This window comes from Aotus nancymaae, unplaced genomic scaffold (assembly GCF_030222135.1).
Source record: "Aotus nancymaae isolate 86718 unplaced genomic scaffold, 86718_ANA_hifiasm-v0.15.2.pri h1tg000040l, whole genome shotgun sequence".
Lineage (NCBI taxonomy): Eukaryota > Metazoa > Chordata > Mammalia > Primates > Aotidae > Aotus > Aotus nancymaae.
In genome coordinates, this window is record NW_026988454.1 from 78,952,795 (window position 1) to 78,966,660 (window position 13,866).

Genomic DNA, 13,866 nt, shown 5'->3' on the forward strand with positions numbered 1-13,866 from the left:
AAACTACTCCTCTTATTCTTACTGCTCACACAATACCATATCAAGGTTTGCTTTCTGCAGTTGGAGAATGTATTGTGTTTTCATTGGAAAAGCCATTGGTGTGCTACCCTAGAATTTTTACTTCTGCTGGAAGGTGCTGGAATTTATTTCTCTCTCATTGTTTCCCACAGCTTGGGCAGCATCTCTCAGTTGCAAGAGGGAAAAAATAGTGGAATTTATTCAGTTTGTTTCTCTCCAGATTTGGGGTGTTAATGAGAATTATTAATTCATCTCTATGACTTCTGATACATAAGGACCGAGTTAGGAGTCTTGCCAAACAGGTCTGTTCCATTCTCCTCCAGAAGCTATTGTATTTTTACTTGACTATCACCTTTGAAGTTTATGACTTTGAGCTCTTCCTGTCTTATGTATTTGCTGCTGGAGAACCAACCTACCTGTCTGTTTACTCTCTACTTTCTTTCTTTTTCTTTTTGATGTTGGTTGAAGATGGGAGATTATGTGAAGAAGCTTTCATTTCACTACTTCATCCCAGAGTCTTCCTGTTTTTGTTTGTTTGTTTGTTTGCTTGCTTGTTTAGGTTTTTTTTGGAGGGGTGTGTGTGTGTGTGTGTGTGTGTGTGTGTGTGTGAAAAATAAACATGTAAAATTTGCCATCTTAGCCATTTTTAAGTATACGGTTCAGTGGCATTAAGTACATTTAAATTGTGCAATCTTCACCACCATCTATCTGCAGAACACTTTTCATCTTGCATAACTAAAACTCTCTACCCATTAAACAATAACTCCACATTTACTTCAACGCCTTTTTTTGGTTTTAAAATTTACATTATATAAGACTGTTTTTATACTGATATGGTTTGGCTTCATGAACCCACCTAAATCTCATGTTGAACTGCAATTCCCAGTGTTGGAAGTGGGGCCTGGTGAGAGGTGATTGGATCATGGAGATGGTTTCTAATGGTTTAGCACCATTCCCCTAGTGCTGCCTTGGCGATAGAGTTCTCACAAGATCTGGTTGTTTAAAAGTGTGTAGCATCTCCCGCTTCACTCTTTTTCTCCTGCTCCCGCGCTGTAAGATGTGCCTGCTTCCCCTTCGCTTTCTGCCATGATTGAGTTTCCTGAGGCCTCCCCAGCCATGCTTCCTGTATAGCCTTCGGAACCATAAGCCAAATAAAGTTCTTGTCTTCATAAATTACCCAGTCTGTTATGTCTTTACAGCAGTGCAAGAACAGACTTATTACATGTATTTTCTGTAAAATTATTGAAACTACTATCTTGTTATTTTTATCTACATATGAGTAAGATAAGCTAGTCTTAGAATTACTTTCAGGAAAAGTTCATTCCTGCTATTTGCTGAAAAAAAAAATATATATATATATATGTATGTATGTATGTATATGTTTTACCCTATATTACTAGGGGTAAAACATGCTGTGTAGATAGATTCCCTTTGTACCTTGATTGCCAAGAAGCGTAAGTACCTTGAGCTTAGGTTTTCTGGTATAATTTTATACCTCCATTTTGTTTTATGTGCTTAAGTCCCCCACAGAGCTTTTCTGTAGCAAATGAAATATAATAAAATAATACATGAGGCCAGGCATGGTGGCACAATTCCTTGTTGTCCCAGCTACTCAGGAAGCTGAGGTGGGAGGATCGCTTGAGACCAGGAAGTTGAGGCTACAGTGAGCTATGGTCGAGGCTGCACTCCAGCCTGGGTAACTGAGTGAGACCCTATCTCTCAAAAAAACAAAAAAAGAAGAAATGATTAAGTAGCTTTTAGTTTAGCCAAAAGAATTCTCTAAATGAGAATTGTGTATTGTTTACTTCAGTCTAAGTATTGTATTGCTTCCCAAGTTCACAACCTATTTGTCAGCTATGCTTCAAAACTGACTTAATCACTAAGCTTTTTTTCAGCCGAATTGCTATATATAAGATAGAGGAAAATCTTAGTGATTATGGGTAAGTTCGGGAGATTTGTCCAAAACTAAAATTTTTTTTTTTTTTTGAGACGGAGTTTCGCTCTTGTTACCCAGGCTGGAGTGCAATGGCGCAATCTCGGCTCACTGCAACCTCCACCTCCTGGGTTCAGGCAATTCTCCTGCCTCAGCCTCCTGAGTAGCTGGGATTACAGGCACGTGCCACCACGCCCAGCTAATTTTTTGTATTTTTAGTAGAGACGGGGTTTCACCGTGTTGACCAGGATGGTCTCCATCTCTTGACCTCGTGATCCACCCGCCTCGGCCTCCCAAAGTGCTGGGATTACAGGCGTGAGCCACCGCGCCCAGGCCAAAACTAAAATTTTTTAAAAGGAAAAGGAAATATTTATTACATGTTTACTATATGACATATTAGTCATCATAAGAGCCCTAGTTGATTATTTAACAGATTTATTATCTCCATATTTCAGCTGTGAAAACTATAGCTCATTCATGTGAGATTACTTTCCCAAGATCTCTTAACTAATAAAAGTAGAACTGGAAGTTGGATCCTTTTTTTTTTCTGAGAAATTACAGTAGAACCTTTATTTCTGATGTCTCTATTCTAAAAACATTTTGTACTATAAACATGAACTGTTTCAGCCTTTGTCCTATAAATGCTTTGGAAATATTTACTTCTGTAAATATATCCTAAAGAAATGACTTTTTAGTAAGGAATACAGTAATTTACTTCCTAAAGTCTAGAAAATAAAAAATATTGTACCCTGAGAGGAAACTTTAGAAAATCAACCTATACCAAGCCAAAGTGGAAATGTACAAGCCTCTTAAAGAAAGTGATGGCTCCAGGTCTGCATGTTTGGGCAAGTTTTTACAGTTAATATGTTTGTGAAATTCAACAAATAACTTCTGTTGACAACAGGAGAGTAAATGTTATTAATCAAGAAACAGTGGTTTTAATTTTATTCCTCTCCTGAACAGTCACAAACACCCTTAAAGATGATTTTTTCTTAAACTCTTCTTAATTCTTTTTCTATTTTCCCAATCACTACCTTCTCATTTTCCCAACTCTACAGCCATGTAATCCTTTGCAGAGGCTACATGGGGTTTGGAAAAGTGGGGAAAAAGTTGAAGACAGTTTTAAATTCATGCTGGCTGTGCTATTATTTCACTACTTTGTTTTTATGCATTTCTCATTGAAAGGATAATACATATGTGTATTAGTCTATTCTCACGCCACTAATAAAGACATACCTGACACTAGGTAATTTATAAAGGAGAGGTTTAATTGACTCACAGTCCAATATGGCTTGGGGGGCCTCAGGAAAGTTACAATCATTGTGGAAGGGGAAGCAGACAGGTCGTTCTTCATGTGGCAGCAGCAAGAAGTGCCAAGTGAAGGGTAGTGGAAAGCCTCTTTTAAAACCATCAAATCTCATGAGAACTAACTCACTGTCAGGAGAACAGGATTGGGGAGACCACCCTCATAATTCAGTTATCTCCATCTGGTCCCTCCCATGATACATGGGGATTATGGGAGCTATAATTCAAGATGAGATTTTGGAAGGAAATACAACCAAACCATATCAATATGGCATAGGGGTTGAGTACAGGTTTTGGTTTTGGATAATCTGTATTCACATCCTAGCTTTTCTTTCCACTTAGGCAAGTTAAGTAAATTCCCTTTACTTTAGTTTCATCATTCATAAAATGAGGGCAGAAATAGTAGGAAAGTCATGGGATTATTGCAAGGTAAAATTAAGGCACTTAAGACATGCTTGTCACATAGGACTGTTGTGGTGGCTCACTCTTGTAATCCCAGCACTTTGGGAAGTGGAGTCAGGAGGTTTGCTTGAGGCCAGGAGTTAGAGGCCAGCTTGGTCAACATAGCAAGACTGTCTCTATACAAATTTTTAAAAAATCCGACCGAGTGTGGTATCTCACACCTGTAATTCCAGCACTTTGGGAGGTCGAGGCAGGCAGATCACCTGAGGTCAGGAGTTTGAGACCAGCCTGGCCAACATGGTGAAACCCCGTCTCTACCAAAAATATAAAAATTAGCCGAGCATGGTGGCAGGTGCCTGTAATCCTAGCTACTCGGGAGACTGAGGCAGGAGAATCACTTGAACCCAGGAGGCGGAGGTTACAGTGAGCCAAAATCACCCCACTATACTCCAGCCTGGGTGACAGAGCAAGAGTCCATCTCAAAATAAATAAATAAATCATTCAGTGCATAGGAATGTCTCTTCCACCTAACTTTGAGTGTCCATTTAGGACAGTAGTTCACAACTCTGGCTGTGTATTAACAATAATGCAAGGAGATTTTAAAAAATACAAATGCAGCAAAGCACAGTTCCTCAAACCTGTAATCCCAGCACTTTGGGGAGTTGATGTGGGAAGATCACATCAAGCCAGGAGTTCGAGACCGGCCTGGGCAAAATAGCGAGAAACTGTCTGTGGTACAAAATATATGTGCATAAACATACCCACTCCTACTATTCTAATGAGTAAGCCTTCCGTAGGGCTGGGGATCAGATTTTCCCTATTATTTACTTGTTTATTTTTAAATGCCATGAGGTTTTTTTTGTCTCTTTTGTTCACTGCTGTATCCCAATACCTGGAATAATGCCTGGGATATTAAGTAGCCACTCAATATTTTGTTTTGCTTTTTTTGTTGTTTGTTTTTGTTTTGTTTTGTTTTTGAGACAGAGTCTCACTCTGTTGCCAGGCTGGAGTACAGTGGCACAATCTTGGCTTACTGCAGCCTCTGCCTCCTAGGTTCAAGCGTTTCTCCTACCTCAGCCTCCCAAGTAGCTGGGACTACAGCCAGGTACCACCATGCCTGGCTAATTTTTGTATATTTAGTAGAGATGGGATTTCACCATGTTGGCCAGGATGGTCTCAATCTCTGGACTTTGTGATCCACCCACTTCAACCTCCCAAAGTGCTGGAATTGCAGGCACGAGCCATGGTGCCTGGCCAATATTTTTTTTTTCTCCCTTTAGAGAACTTGGAATTACCAATTTTTTTAATGAAAAAAATAAATGAATTATCTGTGGATAATTTCTCAGTGGTTTGTCTTCTCTCTTGCTGTAATTTTTTTTTTTAATTTACTTAGATAAAATTCGTTCTTTTTGCTGGACAGTTCCATTTGCTAATTTATGGTCAAATCCTCTTCTCAACCCCTGGCAACCACAGATTTATTCTTCATCTTTAGAATTTTAGGTTTTCCAGAGGTCAGATAATTGAATCATACACTAGATACCTTTTTGAATCTGGCTTCCTTCACTTATAATGCATTTGAAGCTCATTCATGTTAAGTGTTATTAATAGTTTATTCTTATAAGTGATATTCCATTGAATGGAACAGATATGTCAATAATCTTGCACTGTTTTGTTCTTTTTGATTTTTAGCTTTCAAGAGTGTTGGATCTTCCACCAGAAAACTTGATCAAGTCAATATCTGCGGTTCCAATTTCCAAAAATGAGTTGAGTATAATATACTTGTAACAATCTAAAAAGTTGCTGACTTTGTTGCTATACCAAAAAAGTAAAAAAGAATTGTTACTCTTCAATTTATGATATAGTGCTTGAAATTAACTATAAGATATGATTCATTATATTCAACCTATTACTCCCATTGAGTTAAATAATAAAATTAAAATCTGTATTTTAAATATTCTGATGTGGCAGATTATTAGTATTCACTACTGTATCCCCAATACCTGGAATAATGTATTATTCTATTACTCCTATTGAGTTAAATAATAAAATTAAAATCTGTATTTTAAATATTCTCATGTGGCAGATTATATATTCTTATGTTAATTATATTAGTTATGCTAGTAAATATAATTATGGCAAAGTCTTTGGGAATGAGGTTCAAATTCAATCCTGTAACAATAAAATCACAAAAATTGTGGTCAGAATTTCAGGGTTTTTGTAGGGATATTAAAGATTGTACAGCCATCTGGTGCTTGGATACTGTTGTACCATATTTATCTACCAGGTTTTTAATGTTATTTTCGTTTATTAGGTCTCCTTTTGAGTATTCCCAGTGATAGAAAACTGTTGGTTAGGACTACACACAACCAGTAGTTGCTTTCTTGGTTACGAGAGATGTCTCTTTGTGAGCTTGGTCATCCTAAATGATTCTTGTTTACCTTTTGGGTAGAAAACTTCAACATTTGGATAAAATATTCTGTCAATTAATAATGAAAAGAAATTAGCTACATAGGAGGCATTTAAGCCCTAAGCTTTGAAAAGAAATAAAAGATATAATTACCAGTACCATTATGTCTTTGTATTTTATTCACTTAACTTTGTCAGGACTTTAAGGTAGAGTAGAATGAATATTCTTTTTCTCAGAATAGAACAAAAAAGTAAGTGGAAAAGAAATTGAAAGGCTACATTTGGCCTTCTAGTGAAAGCACCTTTAAAATGGCTGACTGCAACTTTTTATATTGACTTTCTGTAAGAGAGGCAACCACTACCAAGAGGATCTTGTGATTATATGTAAATAGATGTAACCTTCCAAACTAGTTACCTATTTCATAAAACTTATAAATAACATTCTGCATAATAAATGTTACTGGTTTGGTGTTTGTTTGTTTTGAGACCAGGTGTCATGGAGGGCAATGGTGTGATCCTGGCTCACTGAAGCCTCAACCTCCCATGCTCAAGTGATCCTCCCACCTTAGCCTCAATAGTAACTTGGACTACAGGCTCACACCACTATGCCTGGCTGATTTTTTTGTATTTGTTGTAGAAATGGAGTTTAGCCATGTTGCCTAGGGTGGTCTTGAACTCCTGGGCTCAAGCAATGCACCTGCCTTGGTCTCTCAGAGTACTGGGATTATAGGTATGAACCACTGCACCCAGCCTGTTTCCATTTTCTTTTTTTTCTTTTATTTGAGATGGAGTCTTGCTCCCATTGCACTGGCTTCAGTGCAGTGGCGTGATCTAGGCTCATTGCAACCTCCACCTCCTGGGTTCAAGTGATTCTCCTTTAGCCTCCCAAGTGGTTTGGATTACAGGTGTGCGCCACCATGCCTGGATAATTTTTGTATTTTTAGTAGAGATGGGGTTTTGCCATGTTGGCTAGGCTGGTCTCAAACTCCAGACCTCAGGTGATCTACCCGCCTCAGCCTCCCATAGTGCTAGGATTACAGGCATGAGACACCACACCCAGCCTCCATTTTCATTTGATGTTTCAAAGGCATTCAGTAAGCTGAACCATCTTGGCCTATCTTTTGAATAGGATTTCCTTTGCCTGCTTTCACAAATTTGAAGTATTGACTTTAGTTTATAGAAAATAAAGATTGGGGAGGGCCTCAACATTTTTCTGGCCTACAAATCTGAAATTCTTTGTATTAAATTTACTTAAAACAAACTGTTATATGTAAATTTTTGGTGCCTCAAAACAAGTAGCCCTTGAATAAAAATTTTCTCAGCAAGGCAATTTTTACCTTCTGCAGAAAGAGTGCTACCTGTTAACAATCCTGCCACAAAAGCACAATGAACAAAGGAAAGACAGGAATACTTATCTCTTATGCACTGGGTCCTTACTGCTGTGTCCTATGTCCATTGGTTGGAGCTGGACCTCACAGTCAAAGTTAAACCCGATTGGCTAACAACTTAAAACTTTCCTAAATAGGTAAAGGCAACGGCGAACAAAGGAAAAGAGAAAATTGCTTGTGAAAGAACTTAGAAAAGTAATACCATTTCCAAATATGGAAGGGGCATGGGCTGCAAGCTGGGACATCCCTGAGCAGGTCCAGAACAGATATCTTGGTTAAAGTACAAGGATATAGAATGTACTCATTTCTTTATATCTAACAACTACATAGGATAGGGCTTAACAAAGGGTTTTAGAAGAAAAAGGCTTTGAAGGAAGTTAGTCTTTAAAAGAAACTATTATTTCTAACATTTATTGTTTACTCTTTAACAAGAAGGGAAACTTAAAGAGGAACTTTGTACTTTCCACACAAAGGGAACCTCTACTGCTTTGCCATAATGAATTCAGGTATCCTTTACAGCATGAAACTAAGCCTAACCGTTCTGTATTTCTAACTTTATTCCAGAATGCTCGTAAGTACCAGGATAATTAAGAAATACTATTTTTTTTTAACATGGTTTATTTAACATAATGAATTAATTTACTTAGATCTACTAACTCTCTCAATTTTATTTTCTGTCTACTATCTGATGGTAGTAGACAGAATTAACAAGTTTATTATAAGCCAGTGGCTATCAAGTCTGTGAATTTCACACTAATCAATATCACAACTCCTCAGAAGTAGTGGAAAAATAACTATTGATTTTTTAAACTTTTTAAGTATAAGTGAACATATGGGGACTAGTTTAATGAACCTTATGTGCCCATAACCCACCCTCATGTGTATGGGACCAGTTTTGTTTCTTTTATACCCTGTCCACTGTCCTTGTCCACTTTTTTTTTTTTGAGACAGGATCTCACTGTGGCAATTGCTGAGGCTGGAGTGCCGTGGTAGAATCACGGCTCACTGCAGCCTCAACCTCCCAGGCTCAAGCTATCCTCCCATCTCAGCCTGCCGATTAGCTGGGACCACAAGCATGGACCACCATGCTTGGCTAATTTTTAAAATTTTCTGTGGAGATGATGTCTCCCTACATTTCCCAGGCTGGTCTTGAACTCCTTGGCTCAAGCAATTCTCCCACCTCAGCCTCCTATGCTAGAATTATAGGTGTAAGCCACTGTGTCAGGCTCTCCTTATCCACAGTTGATTTTGATATCTACTGCTTTTCATAGCCTAGATGTTATGTCTTTATAAAGAGTTTTTTAAAATTTGTTTTTCTATTATAAAAGCAAAACAGATCATCTTCTTAAGGAAATTCAGGAAAATACAGAAGAATAAGAAAAGATAAAAGTACCCAATATTCTTACTACAGTAAGACAACTGATTTTAGCAAGTTGATGTATTTTTTACTTTTTTCTTTGAATGTTTTTAGCCTTTAAAAAAACATAACTATAAAACCACATAGAAAAATGTAAGATTTTTTAATCCTTTTCCTGACATAATTCTTTTTTAAAAATGAGTATCACTTTTAACAATATTGTCACATTCCCTTGTTGCTAGACATTTAGATTGTTTTCATTTTTTAATATAATTTTTTTTTTCTTAGAATCTAGGTCTTCCTATGTTGCCCAAGCTGATCTTGAACTCCTTAGCTCAAGCATTTCTCCTGCCTTGGCCTCCGAAAGTGCTAGAATTACAGACATGAGCCCCTGTACCTGGTCAAAGTTTGATACATACTAGGCTGCTGGATGATGTATTAAGGCTCAGGAAATTTCTTAATGGTCATTGTAGACTAGGTTTTTAAATGTCATGTTAACCAGAAGTCACACAGGAATTTCTAGTTATTTCCCTGAGTTTCATAAGTGTTAATTAAGGGAATCATTTGCGCCTTCTCAAAAATATGTCTTTTCATTCCAGTGACAGATGGGCTGGATAAATAATGTTTCAACCCTCTTACTCTGCCCATAGAGTCTCATTCTCTAGTTCCATATTAAACACCAGAAGATTAATTAGTGTGGGTAGTTATATAGATGTTTATATGTTGATTTAAAAAAACTTTTTTTTCCACCTTGAACTATTTCAAACCTCCGGAAAAATTCAGTGATATAATGAGTACTCTCATGGTCCCTTTCTAAATTGTCCTTTTTCCAAATTTACTTCGAGTCTTATTTTGTGGGGAAAGGGAAAGCTTTTGATTTTTATTGAGCATTAAGATAATGTTGAAGTCACTATATATATTTATTTGACTCCATTCCCTACCCTGCTCCCTAGAGAGAAGTGATCTCATGATGCAAATGACTTATTTTCACTAATCAGTTGCTTTGTGTTTGTTTCTTTGTTTTTGTATTGTTTCTTCACCTACCCAATGAAAAGGATAGATGGCATTGTCTCTCTCTTTAATGAACTACTGAGTGTTAAGAATAATCTTATTTTTCTCATCTTGAAACTCGAATTACAACATTTTTTAAAATATGGCATTTGGAGGTCAGTGGAAAAGTTTGAATTAGAAGCAAACTTTGGAGTAGTAGAGGAAGCATTCATTGTAGAAGAGGTCAAGAGACCTGGGCTTTTTTCTCAATCTGTTTTTAGTTGCAGTAGGATTTTAAAGGAGACATTTAGCGTGCCAGACATCAGTTTTTATGTCTATAAAATAAGGTGGCTGCTCTACCTGTTTCACAGATATACCATAAAGCTAAAATTGGGTAATAGAAGAGGAATAATTTTATAAGATGATAAGAAAAACATTCTAAATAAATCATAGGTTATTTCTAATTTCCTTGCTTTTAACTTTATTTATTTATTTATTTGTGGTTTTTTTTGTTTGGTTGGTTTTTTTTTGAGACCAGAGTTTTGCTCTTGTCACCCAGGCTAGAGTACAATGGCGCAATCTTGGCTCATTGCAGTCTTCACCTCCTGGATTCAAACAATTCTCCTGCCTCAGTCTCCTGAGCAGATGGGACCATAGGCACTTGCCAACATGCCTGACTAATTTTTGTGTGTTTCTGTGTGTGAGTGTGTGTGTGTGTTTTTAGTAGAGACAGGATTTCACCATCTGGTCAGGCTGGTCTTGAACTCCTGACCTCAGGTCATCTGCCTGCCTCGGCCTCCCAAAGTGCTGGGATTACAGGTGTGAGCCACCGTGCCTGACCCCCTTGCTTTTAATTTTGAAAGCACACATAACACCTTCTCTGGTAAAGGTATATTTCAGTGGAGAACTCATAGTGATGAGTCTTTGTTACACAACCAATGCTTTTAAGTTAACAGTCCTATCTCATTTCAATGTCTGTCTTTAGAGAAACAGCTGATTTTCAGCTTTCTGTGGATTCTTTATTGGAAAAAGACAATGACCATTCAAGACCAGATATTCAAGTTCATGCCAAGAGACTAGCAGAGAAGGTACTTAGCACTATTATCTCTTTTCGACATTGTAATAAACTTATTATTTAAAAAAAATATTCTGCAAGCTATCTCAGCCATAATAATGAATTTAATAGTGTTTCTTTGTTCAAGGCATCTTGGGTAATATAATTTAAATTCATCTTAGCCTTGTACTCTAAGGTTTTAATGATTTTTCAAATTAGTTATAAAGCATTCCTCTTAAGCTGACATTGTTCAATTTTTTGATTAACCACTTACAGGAAGACTGAAGTGTTAATTAAATTTACAGATTGAAGCTGGATGGACTTTTGAATTTAGGAGAATAAGCTTGATAAATTAGAGCAGTGAGTTGCAAATTTTAAAGTGAGTTTCTGAGAATATGAATATTAAAATATGAGAAGAAATGATTAGATGTAAATAGAATCATGATTGCAGAGAAGAGGTGGTTAGATGATTTAATAAGCTCTTTTATTTCTCAGTTCTCTGATGGGTTTGATATCTAAAAGAGGAATTGAAAGTATTGTAAGGAATTACTAAATATAAATTGTTAGTGTAATTCTCTCAGAAAAGGCAGAGATGTTGGACAAGGTTATTAACATATGTCACAGGCAGTGTCTGGGAACTGAAGAATTGGAATAATGAAAGTCAATATTATAGAAAAAGATGTTTATTTAAAGGATAAGTATGATAAAAGAGCATTGGTAGCTTAGTAAATACTTGTTTGATCACAAAATCACCCCGGATTTTTACTAGGAGAGTTACTCAAAGTACAATATTTAGTTTCTTTTCTTTTCCCCATTTCTTGTAAGTTCTTAAAAATGAAGACTAGTTGTTCTTTAGTAACAACAGATATCTCTTCAAGTTCCATAGGTTTTTCGTGAGATGGGTTTGAACATCTAATAGGTTAAAAAGTGAAGGCATATGCATAGAAGACAAACTATCTAAATTACATCTTATCTGTTGGTGCAGGTGCTTTAGCATAGACCCTGACAGAATATCATGTTCTGTGGTTCTCATGAAAGCTGGGTGAGATAAAAAGTGTTTATTTTATGTCAGAGTAGGTAGAGTATGAGTAGAGTGATTTTTCTTACTTGTTAAAAGGTGAATTTGAGGGGAAGGAAAGGGAATGAGGAAGAGAGAGACTGAAAACAGAATAACATGTTGGGGTAAAAAGAAAATGTGTTTACTTAAATAAGATCATGGAACTAAAGAGATTGCCTAAGACCTAGGACCCAATATAGGGACTGTGAAAGATGACCTACTTGTATCTTTGTAAGCCAAAAATAGTGTTAGAACTATGTATCTCATTAGGCTCATTATATAACATACCAACTTTATGTGTCTTGTTCTTTTCAGCTAAGATGTGATACAGTGGTAAGTGAAATCAGTACTGGTGAAAGGACCGTAAATTTCAAAATAAACAGAGAGCTCTTAACAAAGGTAAGAATAAGTTAATATCGAGCCATTGTGCTTTCATTCTGTCTGCTTCAGTCACAGTGGTCTTCCTCCAGTCCTTTAACTTATTATGCCTCCTCTAGCCTCAAAACCTTTGCACATACTGATTCATAACTTGGGGGAGTGCCACCACAAGTTAACACCTACTCATTCTTTAAGTGTTGCTATTTCTTTGGCAGTACCTTTCTGACCTCTTCATGTATACGCTTTCATAGCACTGTACAGTCATGTACAACATAATGACATTTCATACACAACATGTAGAGATGATGGTCCCATAAGACAATACCATATTTTTACTGTACCTTTCTGTATTTAGATAGGTATACAGATACTGTTGTGTTATAGTTGTATACAGTATTCAGTACAGTAACATGGTACAGATTTGTAGCCTAGGAGCAACAGGCTATAGCATATAGCCTAGGTGTGTAGTAGACTATATCATCTAGGTTTGTATAAGCACTTGGGAGGCTAAGGCAGGAGGATTGCCTGAACCTGGGAGTTCGAGACCAGTCTTGGCAGCATAGTGAGACCCTATCTCTACAAAAAATTTAAAAATTAGCCACTCAAGGTGGTTTGTGCCTGCAATCCCAGCTACTCTGGAGGCTGAAGTGGGAGGATCACTTGAGCCTGGGAGGTTGAGGTTGCAGTGAGCCGTGACTGTGCCACTATACTCCAACCTAGATGACAGAGTGAGACCTTGTCTCACAGGTTTCAATGGCCATGAATTTTCATGCTTTATTTCAATTAACAAACCAAAGAATTTTTTCTGATTTAAGGATACCCATTAGCTCACTTATTAAATATACTTCCAAATCCTTCTCAATTGACAATGGAGGGACAAGAGTCATGGCTTCGAAGTCCAGCTACTCTTTCTCACGTGGGAATTCTTCCATATTGCAGCCTTGAGGATCTGCATCTTAGTGGGAATTTCATTAAAGGAGCAAGCAGACTGCTTACTGTTGCCCTGCTCAGTGTCACAGTAAAGCCAGATCTTACAGCAGTGAGCACTCGTGTTCAGATACAGAACTATTTAATGTACCTCTGGTGTGTGTTATAATTTTAATAATTCTTCTTTACTCAAAACCTAATTTATTCTACATTTGGCTGTCAATTTAAAAGGAGGAAACTGAGGCAAAATTAATATAAGTAGAGAGTTAGTTGGGTCAAGCTTGAGGATTCCAGCTGAGGAGCACAGATAAAAGTTGCCCTGAATGTACCCTTCAATCAGCGGCAGTTACAAGTGGATTTCTAAAGGGAAAAAAGAGGGAGTTTGAGTTGTTAACTAGAATTTACATTAAAATAATGTAAGTTATTGATAGGCTGTACATTTTTCTTTCTATCACAAATTCCAATAAGGTGACGATAATGTGTGAGGCAGCTAGTTGGGAACAAAATCACATAAAACAGTGTGCATAACGGACATCAGATATACATGTCTTTCTGAGCCTGCATACTTCACATAGCTGAGACTACTCTATTTGTTTTCTCAAGCTTATAGCATCTGTTTTTCTCATTATCAGATCTCCAGTTTTATAATTT

At 37.0% G+C, this 13,866-nt stretch overlaps 1 protein-coding gene across 1 annotated transcript in view; it reads left to right on the plus strand.

The window, feature by feature from the left end:
- The window catches only part of RARS2 (arginyl-tRNA synthetase 2, mitochondrial), an 85,841-nt gene that overhangs the window by 14,926 nt on the left and 57,049 nt on the right, over positions 1-13,866 (plus strand). The window contains exons 2-4 of the mRNA XM_012444217.3: positions 5,348-5,421; positions 10,785-10,887; positions 12,226-12,309. Coding sequence (XP_012299640.2) covers positions 5,348-5,421; positions 10,785-10,887; positions 12,226-12,309 — 261 coding nt within the window. The remainder of the gene's footprint in view (positions 1-5,347; positions 5,422-10,784; positions 10,888-12,225; positions 12,310-13,866) is intronic.